Source organism: Dipodomys merriami, unplaced genomic scaffold, assembly GCF_024711535.1.
Source record: "Dipodomys merriami isolate MVZ:Mamm:240054 unplaced genomic scaffold, mDipMer1.0.p SCAF_11, whole genome shotgun sequence".
Lineage (NCBI taxonomy): Eukaryota > Metazoa > Chordata > Mammalia > Rodentia > Heteromyidae > Dipodomys > Dipodomys merriami.
This window is the reverse complement of record NW_027202382.1, coordinates 44,251,469-44,268,588: the sequence shown is the minus strand read 5'-3', so window position 1 is coordinate 44,268,588 and position 17,120 is coordinate 44,251,469. Positions and strand designations below refer to the sequence as shown.

General features: G+C 60.5%; 2 protein-coding genes across 16 annotated transcripts in view; one reads left to right on the top strand and one right to left on the bottom strand.

The window, feature by feature from the left end:
- The window catches only part of Fnbp1 (formin binding protein 1), a 117,752-nt gene extending 111,164 nt beyond the window's left edge, over positions 1-6,588 (top strand). For 4 of the 8 annotated variants that reach the window (XM_070014846.1, XM_070014841.1, XM_070014839.1 and 1 more), the window contains 2 exons: positions 37-173; positions 1,076-3,581. In XM_070014846.1, the coding sequence (XP_069870947.1) occupies positions 37-173; positions 1,076-1,254 (316 nt within the window). In that variant the 3' untranslated portion in view covers positions 1,255-3,581. Of the gene's footprint in view, positions 1-33; positions 174-1,075; positions 3,582-4,619 lie in introns of those variants that run through there. The other 4 variants (XM_070014843.1, XM_070014840.1, XM_070014838.1 and 1 more) reach the window with 2 other exon arrangements.
- Positions 6,589-10,185: 3,597 nt separating this feature from the next.
- Positions 10,186-17,120, bottom strand: part of Usp20 (ubiquitin specific peptidase 20) — a 32,930-nt gene continuing 25,995 nt past the window's right edge. For all 8 annotated transcript variants that reach the window (XM_070014829.1, XM_070014830.1, XM_070014831.1 and 5 more), the window contains 14 exons: positions 16,758-16,873; positions 16,447-16,613; positions 16,143-16,237; positions 14,910-14,943; positions 14,704-14,749; positions 14,074-14,254; positions 13,873-13,999; positions 13,511-13,680; positions 13,356-13,437; positions 12,740-12,848; positions 11,880-11,982; positions 11,128-11,199; positions 10,667-10,843; positions 10,186-10,442 (listed from right to left, as the gene is read on the bottom strand). In XM_070014829.1, the coding sequence (XP_069870930.1) occupies positions 10,683-10,843; positions 11,128-11,199; positions 11,880-11,982; positions 12,740-12,848; positions 13,356-13,437; positions 13,511-13,680; positions 13,873-13,999; positions 14,074-14,254; positions 14,704-14,749; positions 14,910-14,943; positions 16,143-16,237; positions 16,447-16,613; positions 16,758-16,873 (1,463 nt within the window). In that variant the 3' untranslated portion in view covers positions 10,186-10,442; positions 10,667-10,682. The remainder of the gene's footprint in view (positions 10,443-10,666; positions 10,844-11,127; positions 11,200-11,879; positions 11,983-12,739; positions 12,849-13,355; positions 13,438-13,510; positions 13,681-13,872; positions 14,000-14,073; positions 14,255-14,703; positions 14,750-14,909; positions 14,944-16,142; positions 16,238-16,446; positions 16,614-16,757; positions 16,874-17,120) is intronic.

Sequence of the window (17,120 nt, the reverse complement as noted above, 5' to 3'; positions counted from 1 at the left end):
CGCTATAGTTGCCGCGTGTCTTTCTGTCTTGAGCAGCCCAGATGGCAGTTACACGGAGGAGCAAAGCCAGGAGAGCCAGGTCAAGGTGCTGGCCACGGACTTCGACGACGAGTTCGACGACGAGGAGCCGCTCCCCGCCATCGGGACCTGCAAGGCTCTGTACACGTTTGAAGGTAGCCGGGGCCGCCGCCCTCCCTGCCTGACCCCGCAACCGCAACTCCCTGAGTGCTTCCACTCAAGGCGAGCGCTCTCCCACGTTGAGCCATAGCGCCACTTCCGGTTTTCGGGTGTCTCAGTGGAGATAAGGGTCTGATGGACTTTTCTGCCCGGGCTGGCTTTGAACTGCGATCCTCAGATCTCAGCCTCCCGATGAGCTAGGAGGACAGGCGTGAGCCACCGGCGCCCGGCTATTTGTATTTTTGATGTATTTAATTTGCTGTTCTTTTTCACACATCTTGAGATGAGCCCTAGCTAGCGCTCACTTAGTTTTTTCTTCAATACTTACTGAGAGGCACACATGTATTCCAAGGCTTAGTGGCAGTGGGTGGGCGTGGCTTGAGCACCAGTGGGGGAGGCGGGACAGGCAGAGGGTGTGGCCTGTCTGTAGGCAAATCTGTAGGCAAATGGCACTGGCCCAGCTGCCCAGCCCCAGAGGTACCTTCCTTCATCCCGTGGAGACTCCTTGTTGGGCCAGAGGCTGGGCATCTGCAGCAGGTAGTGGCAGGTGCCTGTGGGGGAGGGGAGAGAGGAGCAGAATCTTTGGTGCATTGATTGGGGTGTAATTGGTGGAGCAGGAGCACAGATTAATTGTGCCGCGTGTAGGGTCCCTTAGAAAGCAGGGAGCCCGCCTGGCGCCAGTGGCTCACGCCTGTCATCCCAGCTACTCAAGAGGCTGAGATCTGAGGATCGCCGTTTGAGGCCAGCCCAGGCAGGAGTCCATGAGCTGCTTATTAAGATGGGGACCTAGAAGTTTCCAGGGGGGAGCGGGAGGTTTGAGGGCGGCGGGGAGGGAAGCCCGGGTGGGTGGGTGCAGGTGAGAGCGCGGCTCCCCACCGGTGTGGCCCTGTTCCTGCAGGCCAGAACGAAGGCACCATCTCGGTGGCGGAAGGCGAGACGCTGTACGTCATAGAGGAAGACAGGGGCGACGGCTGGACCCGCATCCGGAGGGGTGAGGACGAGGAGGGCTACGTCCCCACGTCCTACGTCGAAGTCTGTCTGGACAGAAATGCCAAAGGTGCTAAGACCTATATTTAATCCCACTAAAACCAAAAACCGAACCTGTAAACGCTTGGAAGAGTCGGTGGTGGCTCTGGCCAGCGGTTCTTCAAAAGACGGGTCAGCAAGTGCCCGGCCCCCACCCCGAGCACCCCGGGGTCCCGTGTCTCGGTTCTCCGCCGTAATCAACTGTGTCTTGATTTCCCGTGGGAAGCTTGCAGCTGCCGGTGGAGTGTGTCCTCTCAGACCCGACTCACGTGGCTTCTCCCGGCACCATCTAGACATTAAAAAAAAAAAGTTGCATTCTAGCTTTTCATGAGTATTTTAGAATCTAAGTTAGCCTGCGTGGGGCACAGGAGAGTCTGGGCTCGCGTGTCTGGCCGTGTCTCCTTGACCCAACACCATAGGGCCTTATTTTTTGTACCTTGATCAACGCAGCCGGGCCAGCTTGCCCGCGTTTACAACCTGTCATTCCAAACCAGGCAGAAATGAGCGCCCCGCCCAGGAGAAAGACCGAGGAACGTTGGCCCTCAAAGCTCCACTTTTCACTGCAAGTAGCCCTAGATTGTCACATGATTAACCGAGAGTCTGCATGGTCCCAGCCCATACAGAGCATGACAAGGCGTGCACAGCGGAGCTGCTGCTGACAAGACCAGCGGCCCTTCCCCCCTCCCACTCCAGGTGCCATTTCTGTGGGAGAGTTTGGGACAGGAGGAGCTAGGTTTGCGGTGGCTCACGCCTGTCACCCTAGCTACTCAGGAGGCTGAGGTTTGAGGATCGCGGTTCAAAGCCAGCCCAGGCGGGAAAGTTTATGAGACTCTTAATTCTAATAAATTAACCAGCAAAATGCCAGAAATAGAGCTGTGACTCAAGTGGTGGAGCGCTAATCTTGAGCACAAAAGCACAGGGAGAGTGCTCAGGCCCTGAATTCAAGCTCTGGGACTGGCTCAGAGAGAGAGAGAGAGAGAGAGAGAGAGAGAGAGAGAACCACAGCATTCCAGAAAGCCCCTTTGCAAAGAAGGATTCATTTGTTGTTAAATAATCATTGACCATTATAAAATCAACAATTTGAACTTACTGAAAATTGTTTTGGAATTTCTGGCTCATTTTATCTGATTAACCATAGACAGAATCAAGTAAAGTTAATCTGGGCCATGTGGAAATTTGCTTTTTTTTTTTAACCTGTACAGGAATTTGAGCTCAGGGGCTCAGGCTTGCTTGCTTGGCTGGTGTTCTACCATTTGAGCCATAGCTCCATTGGAGGTTAATTGGAGATACGAGTCTCTTGGATTTGTCTGTCCAGGCTGGCTTGGAACCCTGGTCCTCAGACCTCAGCCTCCTGAGTAAGCTGGGATTACAGGTGTGAGCCACCAGCTCCCGGCTTATTTTTGTGTGTGAGACAGGGTCTTGCTGTGTAGCAGGTTTTGCACTTGGAATCCTGCCAAGTTCTAAAGTAACTATAGCTGGGAGAGATTCCATGTACCTGCCCTCTTCACCCCTTGGTCTGAGTTGAGAAAGAGAGAGACTGACTTTAGATTTTCCCATCTAGTCAGTGGTAGAAAATGGCCAAAGAATCAGGAGTTTCCATTTCCACCCAGAGCAAACCTTGTCTCCCATGGTTCTCCGATAAAATAAAAAGGCAGAATCTCAGCTGCTACAGTTTTCTCCCGGTAGTTAGAAAGCACACCTGGAGCTAGGCAGTGGAGACACAGGAGCCCCGCCCCCGTGTGCCCCCCCCATGCCACCATTGGCCAGGCCACCTGCCCCAGGACAGCTCCAACGCGAGGGTAATTTGTAATCATGAAGCTTTGTGCGTGTGTGTGTGTGTGTGCGTGTGTGTGTGTGTGTGTGTGTGTGCATGCGTGCATGTATGAAAGAGAGGTGTCTATAATGTACTTAGTAATTGCCAAAATATTTAATGTCCAAGTGGGTTTTGACTTCGTGTGTGTGTGTGTGTGTGTGTGTGTGTGTGTGTGTTTAAATTGCTTTCTGTTAAACATGTTCAGAATTCTCTCCACAGAATATATTTGTATGTACTGCCATTTAAAGCCTAAAACAGAAGCCTTGGATTCATTGTTTTAATGTGTCAGTCTCTTTGTCTGTTGGTTTTATTGGTTTATTCTGCTGCCTAATGACCTTTTTGTTTTTATAACTGCCGGGGTGGCCCAGGACTCTTGCACTCTAGCTCGGTCCCCGCTGGCCGCGCCACACTTGAGTTTATTATAGACACTTGGGTTCTGAGTAAGTTTTGTTTGAATACGGTCCACGTTGTTTCTCTTCTCTTCTTATCCTAAAAAGAAAAGACTGTCTGGATTTTTCTAGTTGTATCCCGCACTGCCTCTCTAATAAACGACCTATTTTCCTCAGTGTTGTGTAGTTTAAGTGATTCTTCTGCTCTCCAAAAGAAAATGATTCTGTGTGATGAACATTTAACCTTTCCTCTTTAGTGTTGGGGAATGTTTCTGGCCAAATGCTTTTTAAAAATTCTGCCTCCTCCGTGCACTGTGTCCCTGTCCCCGCGCCTTCTGTCCCTCGGGGCTGGGGCTCTGTCCTGTGCGCTCACCTCCTCCCGTGGAGAACTTTCACTGTCCTTGCTGCGTGCACAGTCTCAGCAGAGACGTTGCATTTGACGGCAGAGAAGCCGCGAGATCCTGTGCAAGAGAGAATCTGGCCTTGTTAGACTCCTTGCACCAAATCTGGAGCACCCACATCCTTTCTTCCTCTCAGAAGAACATTTAGAGCCGGGCGCCTATGGCTCACGCCTGTCATCCTAGCTACTCAGGAGACTGAGATCTGAGGATTGCAGTTCAAAGCCAGCCCGGGCAGGAAAGTCCATGAAACTCTTATCTCCAATAAACCACCAGAAAACCGGAAGTGGCGCTGTAGCTCAAGTGGTAGAGCGCTCACCTTGAGCTGAAGAGCTGAGGGACAGCGCCCAGGCCCAGAGTCCAAGCCCCACAACCGACAAAGAAAAAAAACAAAAAAACAGATATTCAGGACAGGGTGCAGCAGCGCACACCTGTAATCCTGACTCTTGGGAGGCAGAAGCGGAGGATTGGGAGTTGCAGGCCAGCCTGAGCAATAGACTCCGTCTTCAAAAAGTTCAGTCCAGGCTGGGCGGCAGCTGGGGTGGAGAGACTGCAAGCGTGCGCGAGCCCGGGGCTCCAGGGTTAGCACTGAAAAAACTCAGGGACTAGAGAGGAGCAGCGAGGGTGGCTCTTAGCTCCAAAGCGAAGCCTGCTAAAGACGGGAAGGAAAACAGTGAAAGTTCCTCCTGGTGGCACCCACCCCATGTAACCCCACGTCTGTCCCGGGCGGCGCGGCCTGCACCCTGCCGCAGAGCGCCGCCTCGCCCAGTGCCTTCTCTAACCCAGGCCCTTTCCTTCCTGTCTTCTGTGTTGTAGACTCCTAAAGGCGGCCGTGCTGGAGCCCGCAAGCCTGTCCAGGAGCCGCGCGCACTCCACCCGTCCATCCACTTCCACGCGTCCATCTGTCCGTCCATCTGCTTGTCCCTGCAGGCCGCCGGGGCGGGCCGGGCCGGGCCCCACCTTGCTCACCGCAGTCCCGGCCACCACCCTGTCTTCCCGGCATGCCGTCCGCAGGCTCGCTGTCCCCGCCCGCACCAGCCACCGAGCTGCAGCGGCTGCCCGCGCCCGCCGCGCCCTCCGCATCTCACACTGTGCCTTCTGTGCCTGGGCGACCCCGTCCGGCCCCCCTGGGCCCCGGGGCCTGGTTGACAAATGCGTCCTCTGGGGGGGGGGGCCTTCCTGGGTTTCCGGCTCCCCTCTGACCCGGCCTGTGGGGCCTGCGGTAGCACGGGGCCCCCCAGCCCGCACCCCGGCTTCCGTCCAGAGCCCAGTGTGTGGGGTCCACACCGAGTCCAGCATGTGGGCCCGCCCTGCTGTCTCGTCCCGCCCATCCCGCCCCGCCCGGCCGTCTGATTGGCCCTCCAGTGTCCCCTGGGGCCAGCTCATGAAGGCTTGTGTTCTGTGAGTCCCAAGAGGAGCCTGCCCGGCCCGCCTCCTGTCCACCCCCTGTCCCCACCCCAGCTCCTTCCCGCAGCCCCTCGGCCACCGCCCACCCCTGAGGGAAACTGAGGTCACCGAGCATCCGAGTCAGCAGTCCACCAGGCGTACTCCTACTTGGTGCAGAAAACGAGAAGATGGCCACCGCTGTCCACGGCCACGCGTGGGTCCGTGGTCCTACTAGGAGCTAGGGGGAGAGAGCGCGCGTTCCTCTTCATCCTCTCGTGAGACCCAGGCAGCCACCTCCAGCATCCCCAATTCCTGGTGTCTGTGGACGGGAGACAGGGAGTCTCTGGAGCGGGAAGGAAAGGACACTGCAAGGCCCCAGGGGCAGGAGCGGTGCTAGGGTCGGGCCTGCGGGTGCTTGGGGTTCTGGAAATGAGGACGCGCACCGGGGCGGACGGTACTCCCCGCGCCCTGCCCTGCGGAGAGCAGGTGGAGAGGAAGCGGGATGCTCAGGCCAGCATGGAGCTGCAGGGCTGCCCACAAGCCGGAAGGTGCAGCGTGCATCCCGCAGGCCGGGGCCTGGGACCCCGTGGCTCCGGGCAGGCTCTTAAGTGGCGATCCGGGACCCTGGGGCAGTCCCAAGCCTGGCGGACCCCACCGCCCTCGGTCCAGATGTTCCCAGTGTGATTTCAGAGCCCGCATCATGCATGTGAACACATCTTCCCTATCATGGGTCAGGGTAGGTTTTGTTCCTTACAGCGGCACAGGAGCCGCTGCAGCGCTGTGGTTTTAATGCGCGTCGAGGCTGATGTAGCGTGCTCCTGTCCGTGCCTGTGCTTGCTTTCCTAACTCCATACTACCTGTGTCTAGAGAAGGAAGAACGGTGCTTGAGAACTTGCTTCCCGGCTGCGGGGCGGGGCGGGGGGGGGGGGCTGGGAATCCCGCTGTCGAGCTGCTGCAGTGGACGCCGGGTGCTCAGCTCTTGTGCCTCCTGTCCACGCCGCTAGCGGGACAATTCCACGTTTAGCAGTGGCCCTGTCTCGTGAAGGGGCGCGGGGGCCTCCCCTGACCTCTCGTGAGTGGAGAGTTCACCCAGCAACCAAGTCACCTTAGTTAGTGCAAGTGTGTCTCCGAAAGCTGTGGTCCGGTGTTTCTCGTCGGCTCTGCGTCCTGTGCTTCTAACATCCAAAACACTTTAATGATGCAACTGAACTGTTTTAACCCAACACGGAGCCCCTCTAAATGTGTGTGTGCACATGTGCGTGAGTGTGTGTGTTGCACTAACTCTTGACCTCGGAGCGTCGCAGCGTCTCAAGGCCCGGCTCCGCCACCGTAAACTTCCTGGAATTGCTCGTTTGTCTCTGGAGATGAAATTAAACCAAATAAAGTGCTTCCACTGGAAGGCCTCTCTTGACCTTGTAACTCTGTGTTAATCCTCTAACTGGTAAATAAAATATAACTTCTGGTGTAAAAGCACATGGCTGGTTGCGTGAACAGATGACTCCCTGGCACAGACACTTGTGTCGTCGAAGTCCTGGGACTGCTGGGCTGGCCCTGGGTCCCCACCACGCTGTGACCGTGGAAGCGGCCAGGAAGCAAAGCCCAAGGCCAGCCCGGTGCTCAGGGCAGGCCAGAGAGCTCCCCAGGCCATGGATGGCGCGGAGAATGCCCTCCCAGCCGGTCAGCGCCCAGCCTCCAGTTCTGGGGCCCACAGCATGGGGGAGGCGATACAAGTGCCCAGGCCCTGTTCCCATTGCATTAAGATCTGCCCATCACAGGTGCTCCAGCCCCTCCTTGCTCAGGGCCCTTGCAGGACCTGCCAGTCTCCCTGCAGCTGCCTGCCACGCTGAGCTGAGCTGTCTGGGCACATGTGAAAAGATGGGGGGGGGGGCTTTGGGCTGGATGCTGGTTCAAGCCTGTCATTCTAGCTACTAAGAACTTAGGATCCTGGTTCAAAGCCAGCCCAGGCAGGAAAGTCTGTGAGACCTATCACCAATTGACCAGCAAAAAAAGCTAGCAGTGGTTCAAGAAGTAGAGCACCAACTTTGAGTAAAAAAGCTAAGTTTCAGTATGGGTGCACACGCGCGTGCCCACGCGCACACACATGGTCAGGACTTTGTATCCAGCTCCCACTGGGCACATGCAGCAGGAAAGCCGGCTCTGCCATGAGCTGTGAAAATGCACCTCTGCTGCCGGCAACTGCCAGGGCCTGCTTGCAAGGGAAGCAGCATTCACAGGCACCCGTGAGGGCAGGGGGCCCTCAGTAAGAGCCTCTCCCCCCAAGTGTGCAGGGCCAGCTTCCAAAGCAAACCCCTCATTCACTGCTGCCGCAGCTCTAACCCCAGCACTGAGAGCGGTGGACAGGGGCAGGAGGAGCTGAAGTCGACAACAAACTGACTTCCACCACCAGTAATGAAAGGCTTGATTCTCAGAGGCACAGGTGGTAAAAGGGAATCAATGCTGGGCACCAGGAGCTCATGCCTGTAATCCAGGCTGCTTAGGAGGCTAAGATCTGAGGATTGAGGTTCAAAGCCAGCCAGGGCAGGAAAAGTCCACTGATACTGATATCCAATTAACCACAAAAAAATCTGCAAGTGTAGTGGTAGTATCAACCTTGAGTAAGAAAATCTCAGGGACAGTACTCAGGTCATGTTCAAACCCAGCACACACACACACACACACACGAATTAAAATCAGTTACTGACACCACTGAAAATCGTATTGCTGTGGTTAGGAAAGAACGCTGCTGCAGGAGACATGTCAGCCTGCTCTCTGTGGCCTTAGTTGTCTGAGGTCCCTGACAGCCTAAGAGACAGATGTCCCTACTGTCCCTCTCAGACTCTTCCTTCCCCCAAGCCAGGTGCCAGCCTGTGGATTCATCATGTATCCCCTCTGGGCCTCTGGGTCTGGGTTCGACCGCCAGGCAGTTTCATGTTGGGGTGCACGGGGCGGAGTCTTTAGAGACGGGTTCCGGATGCCTGCCGAGTCCTGACGCGGCCAGGGGCCCCGGGGCGGTGCCACAGCCTCCTCCAGTAGGTCCGGAAATACCAGCTGGGCCGGGCACCCAGGCGCCACCACCCTCAGCCCAGCCACACCCAGACCACACACACGGAAGGGAGCAGGGCAGCGGCGACCCCTGGTGGCTGTGTGCAGGGTCCTTAAGCCAGGGGACCGGGATGGGCGGGTCGGATGTCAAGGACGGCTGGGGTGTTACTGTAGGGTTTGTTCACACGTTTCACAGTATTTTTTTTTTTTTTTTTTTTTTTTTGTCTGTCATGGGGCTTGAACTCTGGGCCTGGGCACTGTCCCTCAGCTCTTCAGCTCAAGGTGAGCACTCTATCGCTTGAGCCACAGCGCCACTTCCGGTTTTCTGGTGGTTTACTGGAGATGAGTCTCACAGACGTTCTTGCCCGGGTTGGCTTTGAACCGCGATCCTCAGATCTGAGCCTCCTGAGTAGCTAGGGTGACCCGGCTTCAGACACGGGGCAGGGATTGCTGGGCAGCTGTGTGTCTCCCTCTAAGTTGTCTGTGCAGACACAGCGAGGGAAGAGGCCAGCGGCAGCTGCACAGTAAAACCCCAAACTGGGGCCGGGCCTGCCCACGCCTCGGCGACTCCACGCGACCCTCGGAGGCCGAGATCCGCGTGTGAAGGCAGCCCACCGCGCCCAGCAGCCCTTTCGTGTCTCCCGCTGCAGAGTGCCCCTGGGCCCTGACTTAAACACTCCTGTCTCTGTCCCGTTGGCTTTCGTGAGGGACATCAGCCACCGAGGGACAGGGCAAATGAAAAACTCCCGCGTGTCTGTGTCCTCAGAGCCCAGGGGTCCAGCCCTGGGGGTGGGGAGGGGACAAGGGCGCCTGGGATTCATCCTCCGGGAAGAAGCTGGGCAGGGCAGGGAGCTTGTGGGTTCCAAAGCACCCTGCTGGGCCATCAGCAGCCAGGAGAGGCTGCACCCCTCTCCCCGTCCCCCCCCCCCGTGCTGACGCTGACGGCACGGGGGGGGGGGGGGCAGGCCCTGCCTGAGCCGCACCCAGCCCCAGTGTTGGTGTCAGAGCCAAGGCCAGGCTGGAGCGTGGGCTGATCATTCTCCACGGGGGCCTCACTCCCTGCCTGGCCCTAGGGGCAGAACCCAGGAGGGTGTGTGTGCGCGCATGTGTGCGCGCACGCGTGCGTGCATATGTACGATTTAAAACCCAGCCATGGGCTGGAAAGGTGGTTCGCTTGCCTCGCATGCATGAAGCCCCGGGTTGGACTCCTCAGCACTACACAGAAAAAGCCAGAAGTGGCGCTGTGGCTCCAGTGGTAGAGCGCTAGCCTTGAGCAGAGAGAGGCTCGTGGACAGTGCCCAGGCCCTGAGTTCAAGCCCCAGGACTGGCAAAAAGAAAGAAAGCCAAGCACGCGGGGTGGGGTTGACGGGGATGGCACGGCCCCAGGCTCCACACGGAGCTGCTGCGCGCAGTATGTGGCATGGGGAACACAGAGCAGAGCCCCCCATTCTCCCCAAAGAAGCAAAACCAACCGCCCTCCCCCCCCCCCCGCACGGAGGGGTGCCAGCATCCCCGCGGGGCGGGGCTCAGGGCGGCCCCTGCCCCCCCCCCCCGTCCCATGGGCTCCAGCGCCCCTGCCCCTCCCTGGTCAGCCAAGGCAGAGGCGACAGTGGGCGTGGGGCGCATGGCGTTTATTATGGACACGGGATCGCGCGGAGGCCGCCACGCAGCGGGGCCCAGCTCCCGCAAGCTGTGCCCCACAAGGACTCCCGGCAACAGTGCTCCGGCTGCATGCGGCCCCTTGGAGACGCAGGCTGGGGAACCAGAGGCGACCTCTAGGGGTACCCCACGGCCCCCGCAGTGGGGGCCTGGTCCCAGAACTCCCCTGTGCCCCAGTCTGTCTGTGCCCAATGCAGTGAACCCCTCCCCAGTGCCCCCCCGAAGGTCTGAGGCCCCAGACACAAGGTGTCCTTGCGGGGCTCCCGCCTGGGGGCCAGACAGCCGGCCAGGAAGCGGGGGGGGGGGGGGCAGCAAATGATGACACGTGAGGTATTTCTGCTTCAGCAGCCTGTTTCCCGGGGCTCAGCGGCGCCCCTGCGGGAGCTGTGAGGTGGCGGGGGCACACGGGGGGTGGGAGCCTCGCTGCAGGACCGATGGCCTCCTGGTGACGCCAGGTGTGGGGTGCGTCCGTGGGTGACGCGGGGGACCCTCCCGTCCACAGCTTCCTCACCGCGCGGTGCTGCAGGACTCGGGGACCGGAACCGGGCTGAGCTAGGGAGGAGACGGGAGTGAGCCGGACCCGGGGCGGCGGCCGAGGCCGACCTGGCACTGGGGGACCCAGAGGACCCCACGGGTGGACACGACGCTGCGGGCGGGGCGTTTCCTATCGCAGCCCGCCCAGCCTCTGCCCTCCGCCCCACGCCCGCGGGGGCCGGCGGCGAGGGACATCCAGGGACCCCCTGGCTGGGGAGGAGGGGGTCCGGCACACCACTCACAGCCTGGCCCGCCAAGTCACACAGCCCGGGTCTCGGCCTCGATCTTCTGCTCCCCGTGCAGGCTGTCGGGGTCCGGGGGCGGGGCCACGCTCTGGCGGATGGCCGTCTCGGGGCCGCCCCCATACAGGCTGCTCAGGTAGACCCACGTCTCCTCAGAGATCTGCCCGTAGTCAGCCCCTGTGGGGGACCGAGGGCAGCAGCTGGTGCTTGTGGCCCGTGAAGCCGCCACGCCGGGCACGCCACGCCAGGCACGCCACGCCCTCAGGGACGGGGAGCCAACCGAGAACGCGTGCAAAGCCACCGGGGAGACAAGGCGGGGGCCCCCAAGACACCACCCACCGGGGGCTCCAGGTGGCACATGCCGCCGGCGGCCCTGCTGCCCCCTGGCCCGGACCTGGGTGTGCCATCTTAGCCTGAGCCCCAGACAGGTGATGAGCGAGCAGAGGCCGGGCTGGACTCACCCTGGCGCAGCTGGAGGTGGCCGCCGCCTTTGACCTGCACGATCCTGCTGTTGTCAATGGGCCCGGGCGGCTCTGCGGCAGATGCAGGGGTCACCGGAGTCAGTATGGGTCTGTGTCCTGCGCGGCCATCCTGAGCCCCAGGGGCTCCTCTCCCGAGCCCCAGCCAGGGGTTCCCAGCCCCCTTGGGCCTAGCGCAGGGCGCTTCTAGGGCACAGGCTCCGCTCGGGTGCCAGCAGCCTGGCAGCAGGAGGGACCTGGGCAGTGGCAGCCTGTCCCGCTGCCTCACCCACCCCCAGCTGCTGTGGGTGGGGCGGTGGACCACCAGGGCACGGCTGGCACAGGCCAGGCCATGCTGCCAGCAACCACCGCCACCCCGGTGCTCATCAGGGCCGCGAGGAGCCATCCCCCCAGCTCTGGAGTGTTCACATTCAGGCCAAGGCCCAGCGCATGGCTCCAACCCAGTCTTGGAGCCAGTGTAGACTTGAGGGGGGCCATTTCTGGCTCTGGTGATCAGAGGGAACTCTACTGGGTCAAGAACCATGGTAGATGCTCTAGAATGATCTATGATGGAGAGCAGTGGAACGCCAAGGGCAGGGCCTGGGTCCAGTGCAGGGAAGTGCGAACTGACCCGCGACCCTGGCGCCAGGCACAGGCCTCGAGCTGGCGCTGCCTGTGTGGGAGGGAGGCCGCGGCCCCTGGGGACGCAGCGCCACACACGCGGCCCCTGGGGACGCAGCGCCACACACACTCACCGTTGTCCTTCCCCTTGACAAAGGCCTCCCATTCCCGGAACCACTGCATGCTGATGCAGTAAATCACGCTGGGGGACTCCTCAGCCTGGAACGCCTTGTTCAGCTGCGGGGAGGGGAAGGCAGAGGGGTGGGTCAGCCTGCTCCCCAGCCCACAGGACAAGTTCAGTGAAGCCCCCCAGTGGAGACGGCCAGGAGTACTAGTGAACCTTCCTGAGACCATGTGAGGATGCTATTACTCAGAGGATCTGGAGCCCCGCCCACCCAGGAGCCCCACCCACTCAGAAAGCTCCGCCTCTACCTGAGCCCCGCCTACCCAGGGGCCCCTCCCACTCAGAAAGCTCGACTTCTACCTGAGCCCCGCCTACCCAGGAGCCCCGCCCTCTCATAAAGCTTGACTTCTACCTGAGCCCTGCCTGCCCAGGAGCCCTGGTCACTCTCAGCAGCCACAAAGCAGAAGCCCCAAGTCCCATCCCCAGCAGCACTGCAGGTAGAGAAGCCGCCGGGCCCTGAGGCAGCTGCCCAGACACAAGCCCCTCCCGTCACGGGGCCCAGGCTGGTCTAGCTGTGCTGTCTGCTCGTCTTGGGCGGCATCCTGAGTGTGGAACCCAGTGAGTTCCAAGGAGGAGCTGTTCCCAGGGACCTGCGACAATGTCTGTGGGTGATGTTGGCTGTCCCCGGCATCCTGGAGGTAAAGGCTGGCCCTGCTGGCCATCGTGGGAGTCACAGGCCAGGCCGGGGGATGACCACTCAGCCCAGGCTGCAGAACCCAGGCGTTGGGCAGCAGGAGCCTCCACTCGCCGACCTTCTCCTGGCCCCGAGCCCTTCGCCCAGCTCCCCCCGCGGGCACCCTGCCCCCTCACCTTGATGAAGGTGTCGATCTCCACCCTCCTGCGCTTGGCCAGCGCTTCAATCTCCACCTGGCAGACTGAGCACACGTACAGGTGGTTCACAGCAGGGCCGCCCCCAAACCTGCACAGGACCCAGGAGAGAGGCACACGGGCCTGAGGGGCAGCAGGGGAAGCGGCCATCTTCCCCACTTTGCCAGGGGCACCATGAGGCTTGGCACAGCCCAGCAGAACACTGCTCCCTAGTGAAAGGGCAGCCTAGTGACCTGCTGCTTCTCCTGACCACGAGGGCAGGAGCTGTGTGGCTGGGAACTGCCCTCCCTGGCGCCTGAGCACCTCAAGGGGAGGCTGGAAGCAGGAGGCGTCCGGCCCGCTGGCCAGCTAGTAGAGGGGTAAGGCCTGGCCTGGCCTAGACTGGATCTGATCACACTCAGGGGACGGAGGCTGTGGGCCCCTTTTCCCAACCAGTCTGAGCCCTACAGGGCTGCACGGGGCCCCAGGCTGGGCTGCCGGGCAGCAACGGGATGAGGCAGAGTGGAGGAGGAGGAGCCGGGGAGAGCCCAGGGTGAGCCGCTTGCTCTTGGGCAGGGCCTCCGCACAGCAGGCGGGGGGCGGGGGGGGGGGGGCTCACCTGTTGTACAGGTGCTCCCACACGTTCTGGGGCAGGATGACCACCAGGTCGTCGATGTAGTGGTATTTGTTGGGAGGGATGCCTGCGGAGGGAGTCACGGCGAGTGCTGGGCCGGGCCTCGGCCCCCCCACCCCGCCAGGCCGGGGGCACCTCACCTCCGTGGGAGCACAGGAAGGTGTGGTTGGTGATGGGCCCCGGCTCAGCGAACGTGTTGAACTTGTTGAGCCATTCTCGGGACACGTAGAACCGGAGCAGGCTGGGCTCCCGCATGGCCGCCAGGGACACCACCTGCTGCCGCTCGCGCACCGCCTCCTCGCTGCTCTTCCTGGGCAGGTGAGGGCCGGGATGAGCAGCGGGCAGAGCTGCGCCCCGGGGCCCCTCCCACCGTCACAGCGTCCCTCCCACAGCGTCCCAGGCACAGGCCTGGTGGGCCCCAGGCCCGCAGGGGCGCGCATGCCCAGTGTGAGCGGCCTGCTCATCCGCCTGCAGCGTGGACTCGGTGTGAGGCCAGGCCCACCTGTAGAACAGCACGTAGGCCTCGGCGTTCTGCACCACCGTCTCATGGACCTCAGTGACGTACTGGTCATCAAACTCATACCACTGCCCGTTGATCACGTTCTGGCAGTAGGCGATGTAGTGCCCGCCTGGGAGGGGAGGAGGCGGTCAGGGGGATGTGGGAAGACAGGGCAGCCGGAGGCCAGCGGGCGCGAGCACTCACTGCCTGCCGTGCCGTGGTGGCAGATGACCGAGAGCAGGTCATAGGTGGTGATCTGGGACATGCACTCCTTGGCCAGGAAGGGGCGCAGGTCGAGGCCCTCGAGCGGGAAGGACACGTGGCTGCTGATCTTGAAGGAGTACATCACCTCGTGCCGGAAGCGCTTCAGGTGGATGCACAGGATCTGGGGAGAGCAGGCCCGTCACGCAGGGCACCCCGACACAGTGACAGGAGGGCGCTGCCAGGCCGGCGCCGGCCTCTGCCCGCGGCAGATGGCTCTCCTGCCCACAGGCCTGGCCAGGAGGTTCGAGGTCCCCATGAGAAGTTGCCCATCACTGGCTCCCAGTTATCTGTCCAGGAGCTCTGATGAGCAGATCTGTGGGCACTAACTCCAGAAGCTTCTCCTCAAAGGGATCTAAACACACGTCATCCCCTCCCCAGCCACCTGGGATCCCCTGTCCTCTTCCTTCTGACTGTCCGGGTGACAGGCTTCGCCCCCTCTGGCTCTCACTCTGGCCGAGGCTGGCAGCCCCTTGAGTGCGGGAGCTGCTGGGCAAGGCAGGTTGGCCTCTGCAGGGCAGAGGGCTGCGAGCACGCAGAACCCCCTCCCCCCCCATCCCAGCAGGCACTCACCTCGGGCAGCCGCAGGACCTTGCAGTACTTCACACCGTTCCGCAGCCTGGGGAGGAGGGAGAGCAGCAGTGACCATGGCGGAGCTCAGCAGCGCCAGCTGAGCAGCGCCCCCACCACTCAGTTTTCCAGAGACTGCTAGGGCAAATGTGGAAACAGGAGGGTGCTGGGCATCTAAAGCAAGGGACAAACCCCGAACACACACTTACTTCTTACACCGCTCGCAACTGTACATGTTGTCACCTAGAAAGGAAAAAAAAAAAAAAGACAATGATTTATATCTAAGAAAAAACTTAAGGCTGGGCACTGGTGGCTCACGCCTGTAATCCTAGTAACTCAGGGAGGTTGAGATTTGAGGATCATGGCTCAAAGCCAGCCCAGGCAGGAAAGTCTGGGACTCTTTTTTTTTTTGGTTGGTTGTAGGGCTTGAACTCTAGATTTGGGCGCTGTCCCTCAGCTCTTCAGCTCAAGGCAAGTGCTCTACCACTTCAGCCACAGTGTCACTTCTGGTTTTCTAGTGGTTTACTGAAGATAAGAGTCTCATGGACTTTCCTGCCCAGGCTGGCTTTGAACCGTGATCCTCAAATCTCAGCCTCCTGAGTAGCTAGGATTACAGGCATGAGCCACTGGCACCAGCTAGTCTGGGAGACTCTTACCTCCAGTTAACCACCAGAAAACTGGAAGTGGTGCTGTGGCTCAAGTGGTAGAGCACTCGCCGTGAGCAAAAAAAGGTCAGGAACAGCACCCAGGCCCTGAGTTCAAGCCTCATGACTGACCAAAATACAATGGTGGCAACTTTTGTGTTACCATAATTGAAATTTTTTAAATTCAGGAGGGGGTGAAGGAGTGAGTTTCCTCAAAGGTAAGACCCAGTAGGATAGGAAAGGTTAAAGTGGGAAATTTCAGAGATGCAAACTCACCACAATGTGTGTGTGTGCATGTGCATGCACTCACGCACATGTGCGTGCCAGGCCTGAAACTTGAACTCAGGGCTTAGGTGCTGTCCCTAAACTTCAAGAGGTGCTCTACTACTTGAGTCACAGCTTCACTTCCAGCATTCTTGGTGGGGAAGCGGCACTGTAGCTCAAGTGGTAGAGCGCTCGCCTTGAGCTGAAGAGCTGAGGGACAGCGCCCAGGCCCAGAGTTCAAGCCCCACGACCGACAAAAAAAAAAAAAAAAAAAAAAAAAAAATACACCAGCATTCTTGGTGGCTAATTGGAGATAAGAGTCTCATAGACTTTCCTACCCAGACTGGCTTTGAACCACAATCCTCGGATCTCAGCCTCCCGAGCAGCTAGGATTACAGGCGTGAGCCACTGGCAGCTGCAGCTGGGTGCTGAGCCTGGTTGGAAGCAGCGTCTGGCATGCATCTCGCTGCCCTGGGTGCTGGCCTGGCACAGCGGCCCGCACGCACTCCTCCCCGGCCTGGCCGGGCCACTCACCCTTCAGCTCATCGGCAGCAAAGAAGGCAGCAAGGCAGTCTTCCAGCGTGACAACGGGACCCCAGAACCAGCTGGGGGTACAGGAGACCACAAACCTAGACATGGAAAAGGGATATCAGATGTTGAGCAAGAGTAAGACGTGGGGTGTAGGTGGCTGAGGTCTGTTCAGACTTGAACCCCAGAAGGCCCCGACTGGCACCTCTGCCACAGGCGAGTGACATCCCTTCTTCCTGCGCCCTGCCCTCCTCGTGGGAGGGGCCAGGCGGTGGTGCCCACCCTGGGTGGGGAGCCCCGAGAGGCGCACCTTCGGATGTACTCCACGATGAAGGCCAGCCAGCCCTGGGGGGCGTAGCTGTCCCCGCAGGCCCCTGGCTTGGCTGGCACATTCTGGTAAATGTGCAGCTTGGCCAGGTCCTCCTTGCCAGGGATGGGCAGCGACAGGTCCTGGAACGTCTCCACGGTGGTGGACACCTGGGAGAGGGCGGGGGAGGTCAGCCTGACCCCGCTTCTGGCAGCAGGCAGGCAGGCGAGCCTGCTCCCGGGAGGCAGCCCTGGGGTGCATCCACCCTGTCCCGGGCGGTGGCCAGACGTGCCCCCCCCTCCCCCCGCACCCACCCGATCGCAGGTGAGACACTGCACGAGGCTGAGGACGGAGCCATCGAAGATGTCAGAGATGACGCTACGGTAGCGCTGCTCCTTCCGCCTCCGGCCGCCCGAGCTCAGCACCTGGGCTGGAGACGCAGGACAGGGCTGGCTCGGGCCCCCGCCACGGGCCCAGGCAGGCCCTCCGTGGCCAGAACACAGGGTCACGTTCCTGAATTGTGTGAGCGGGTGAGCACCTGACCTGGAATCATGGCATCGTCTACAAAGCGGGCCCCCTCCCCGCTCCCACCCGAGGGGGCTGGGGGCCACGGAGCTGATGCACAGCGTGGGCCTGGCAGCGAGCGTGCGAAGCCAGCCACGTGGGCACCATGGCCG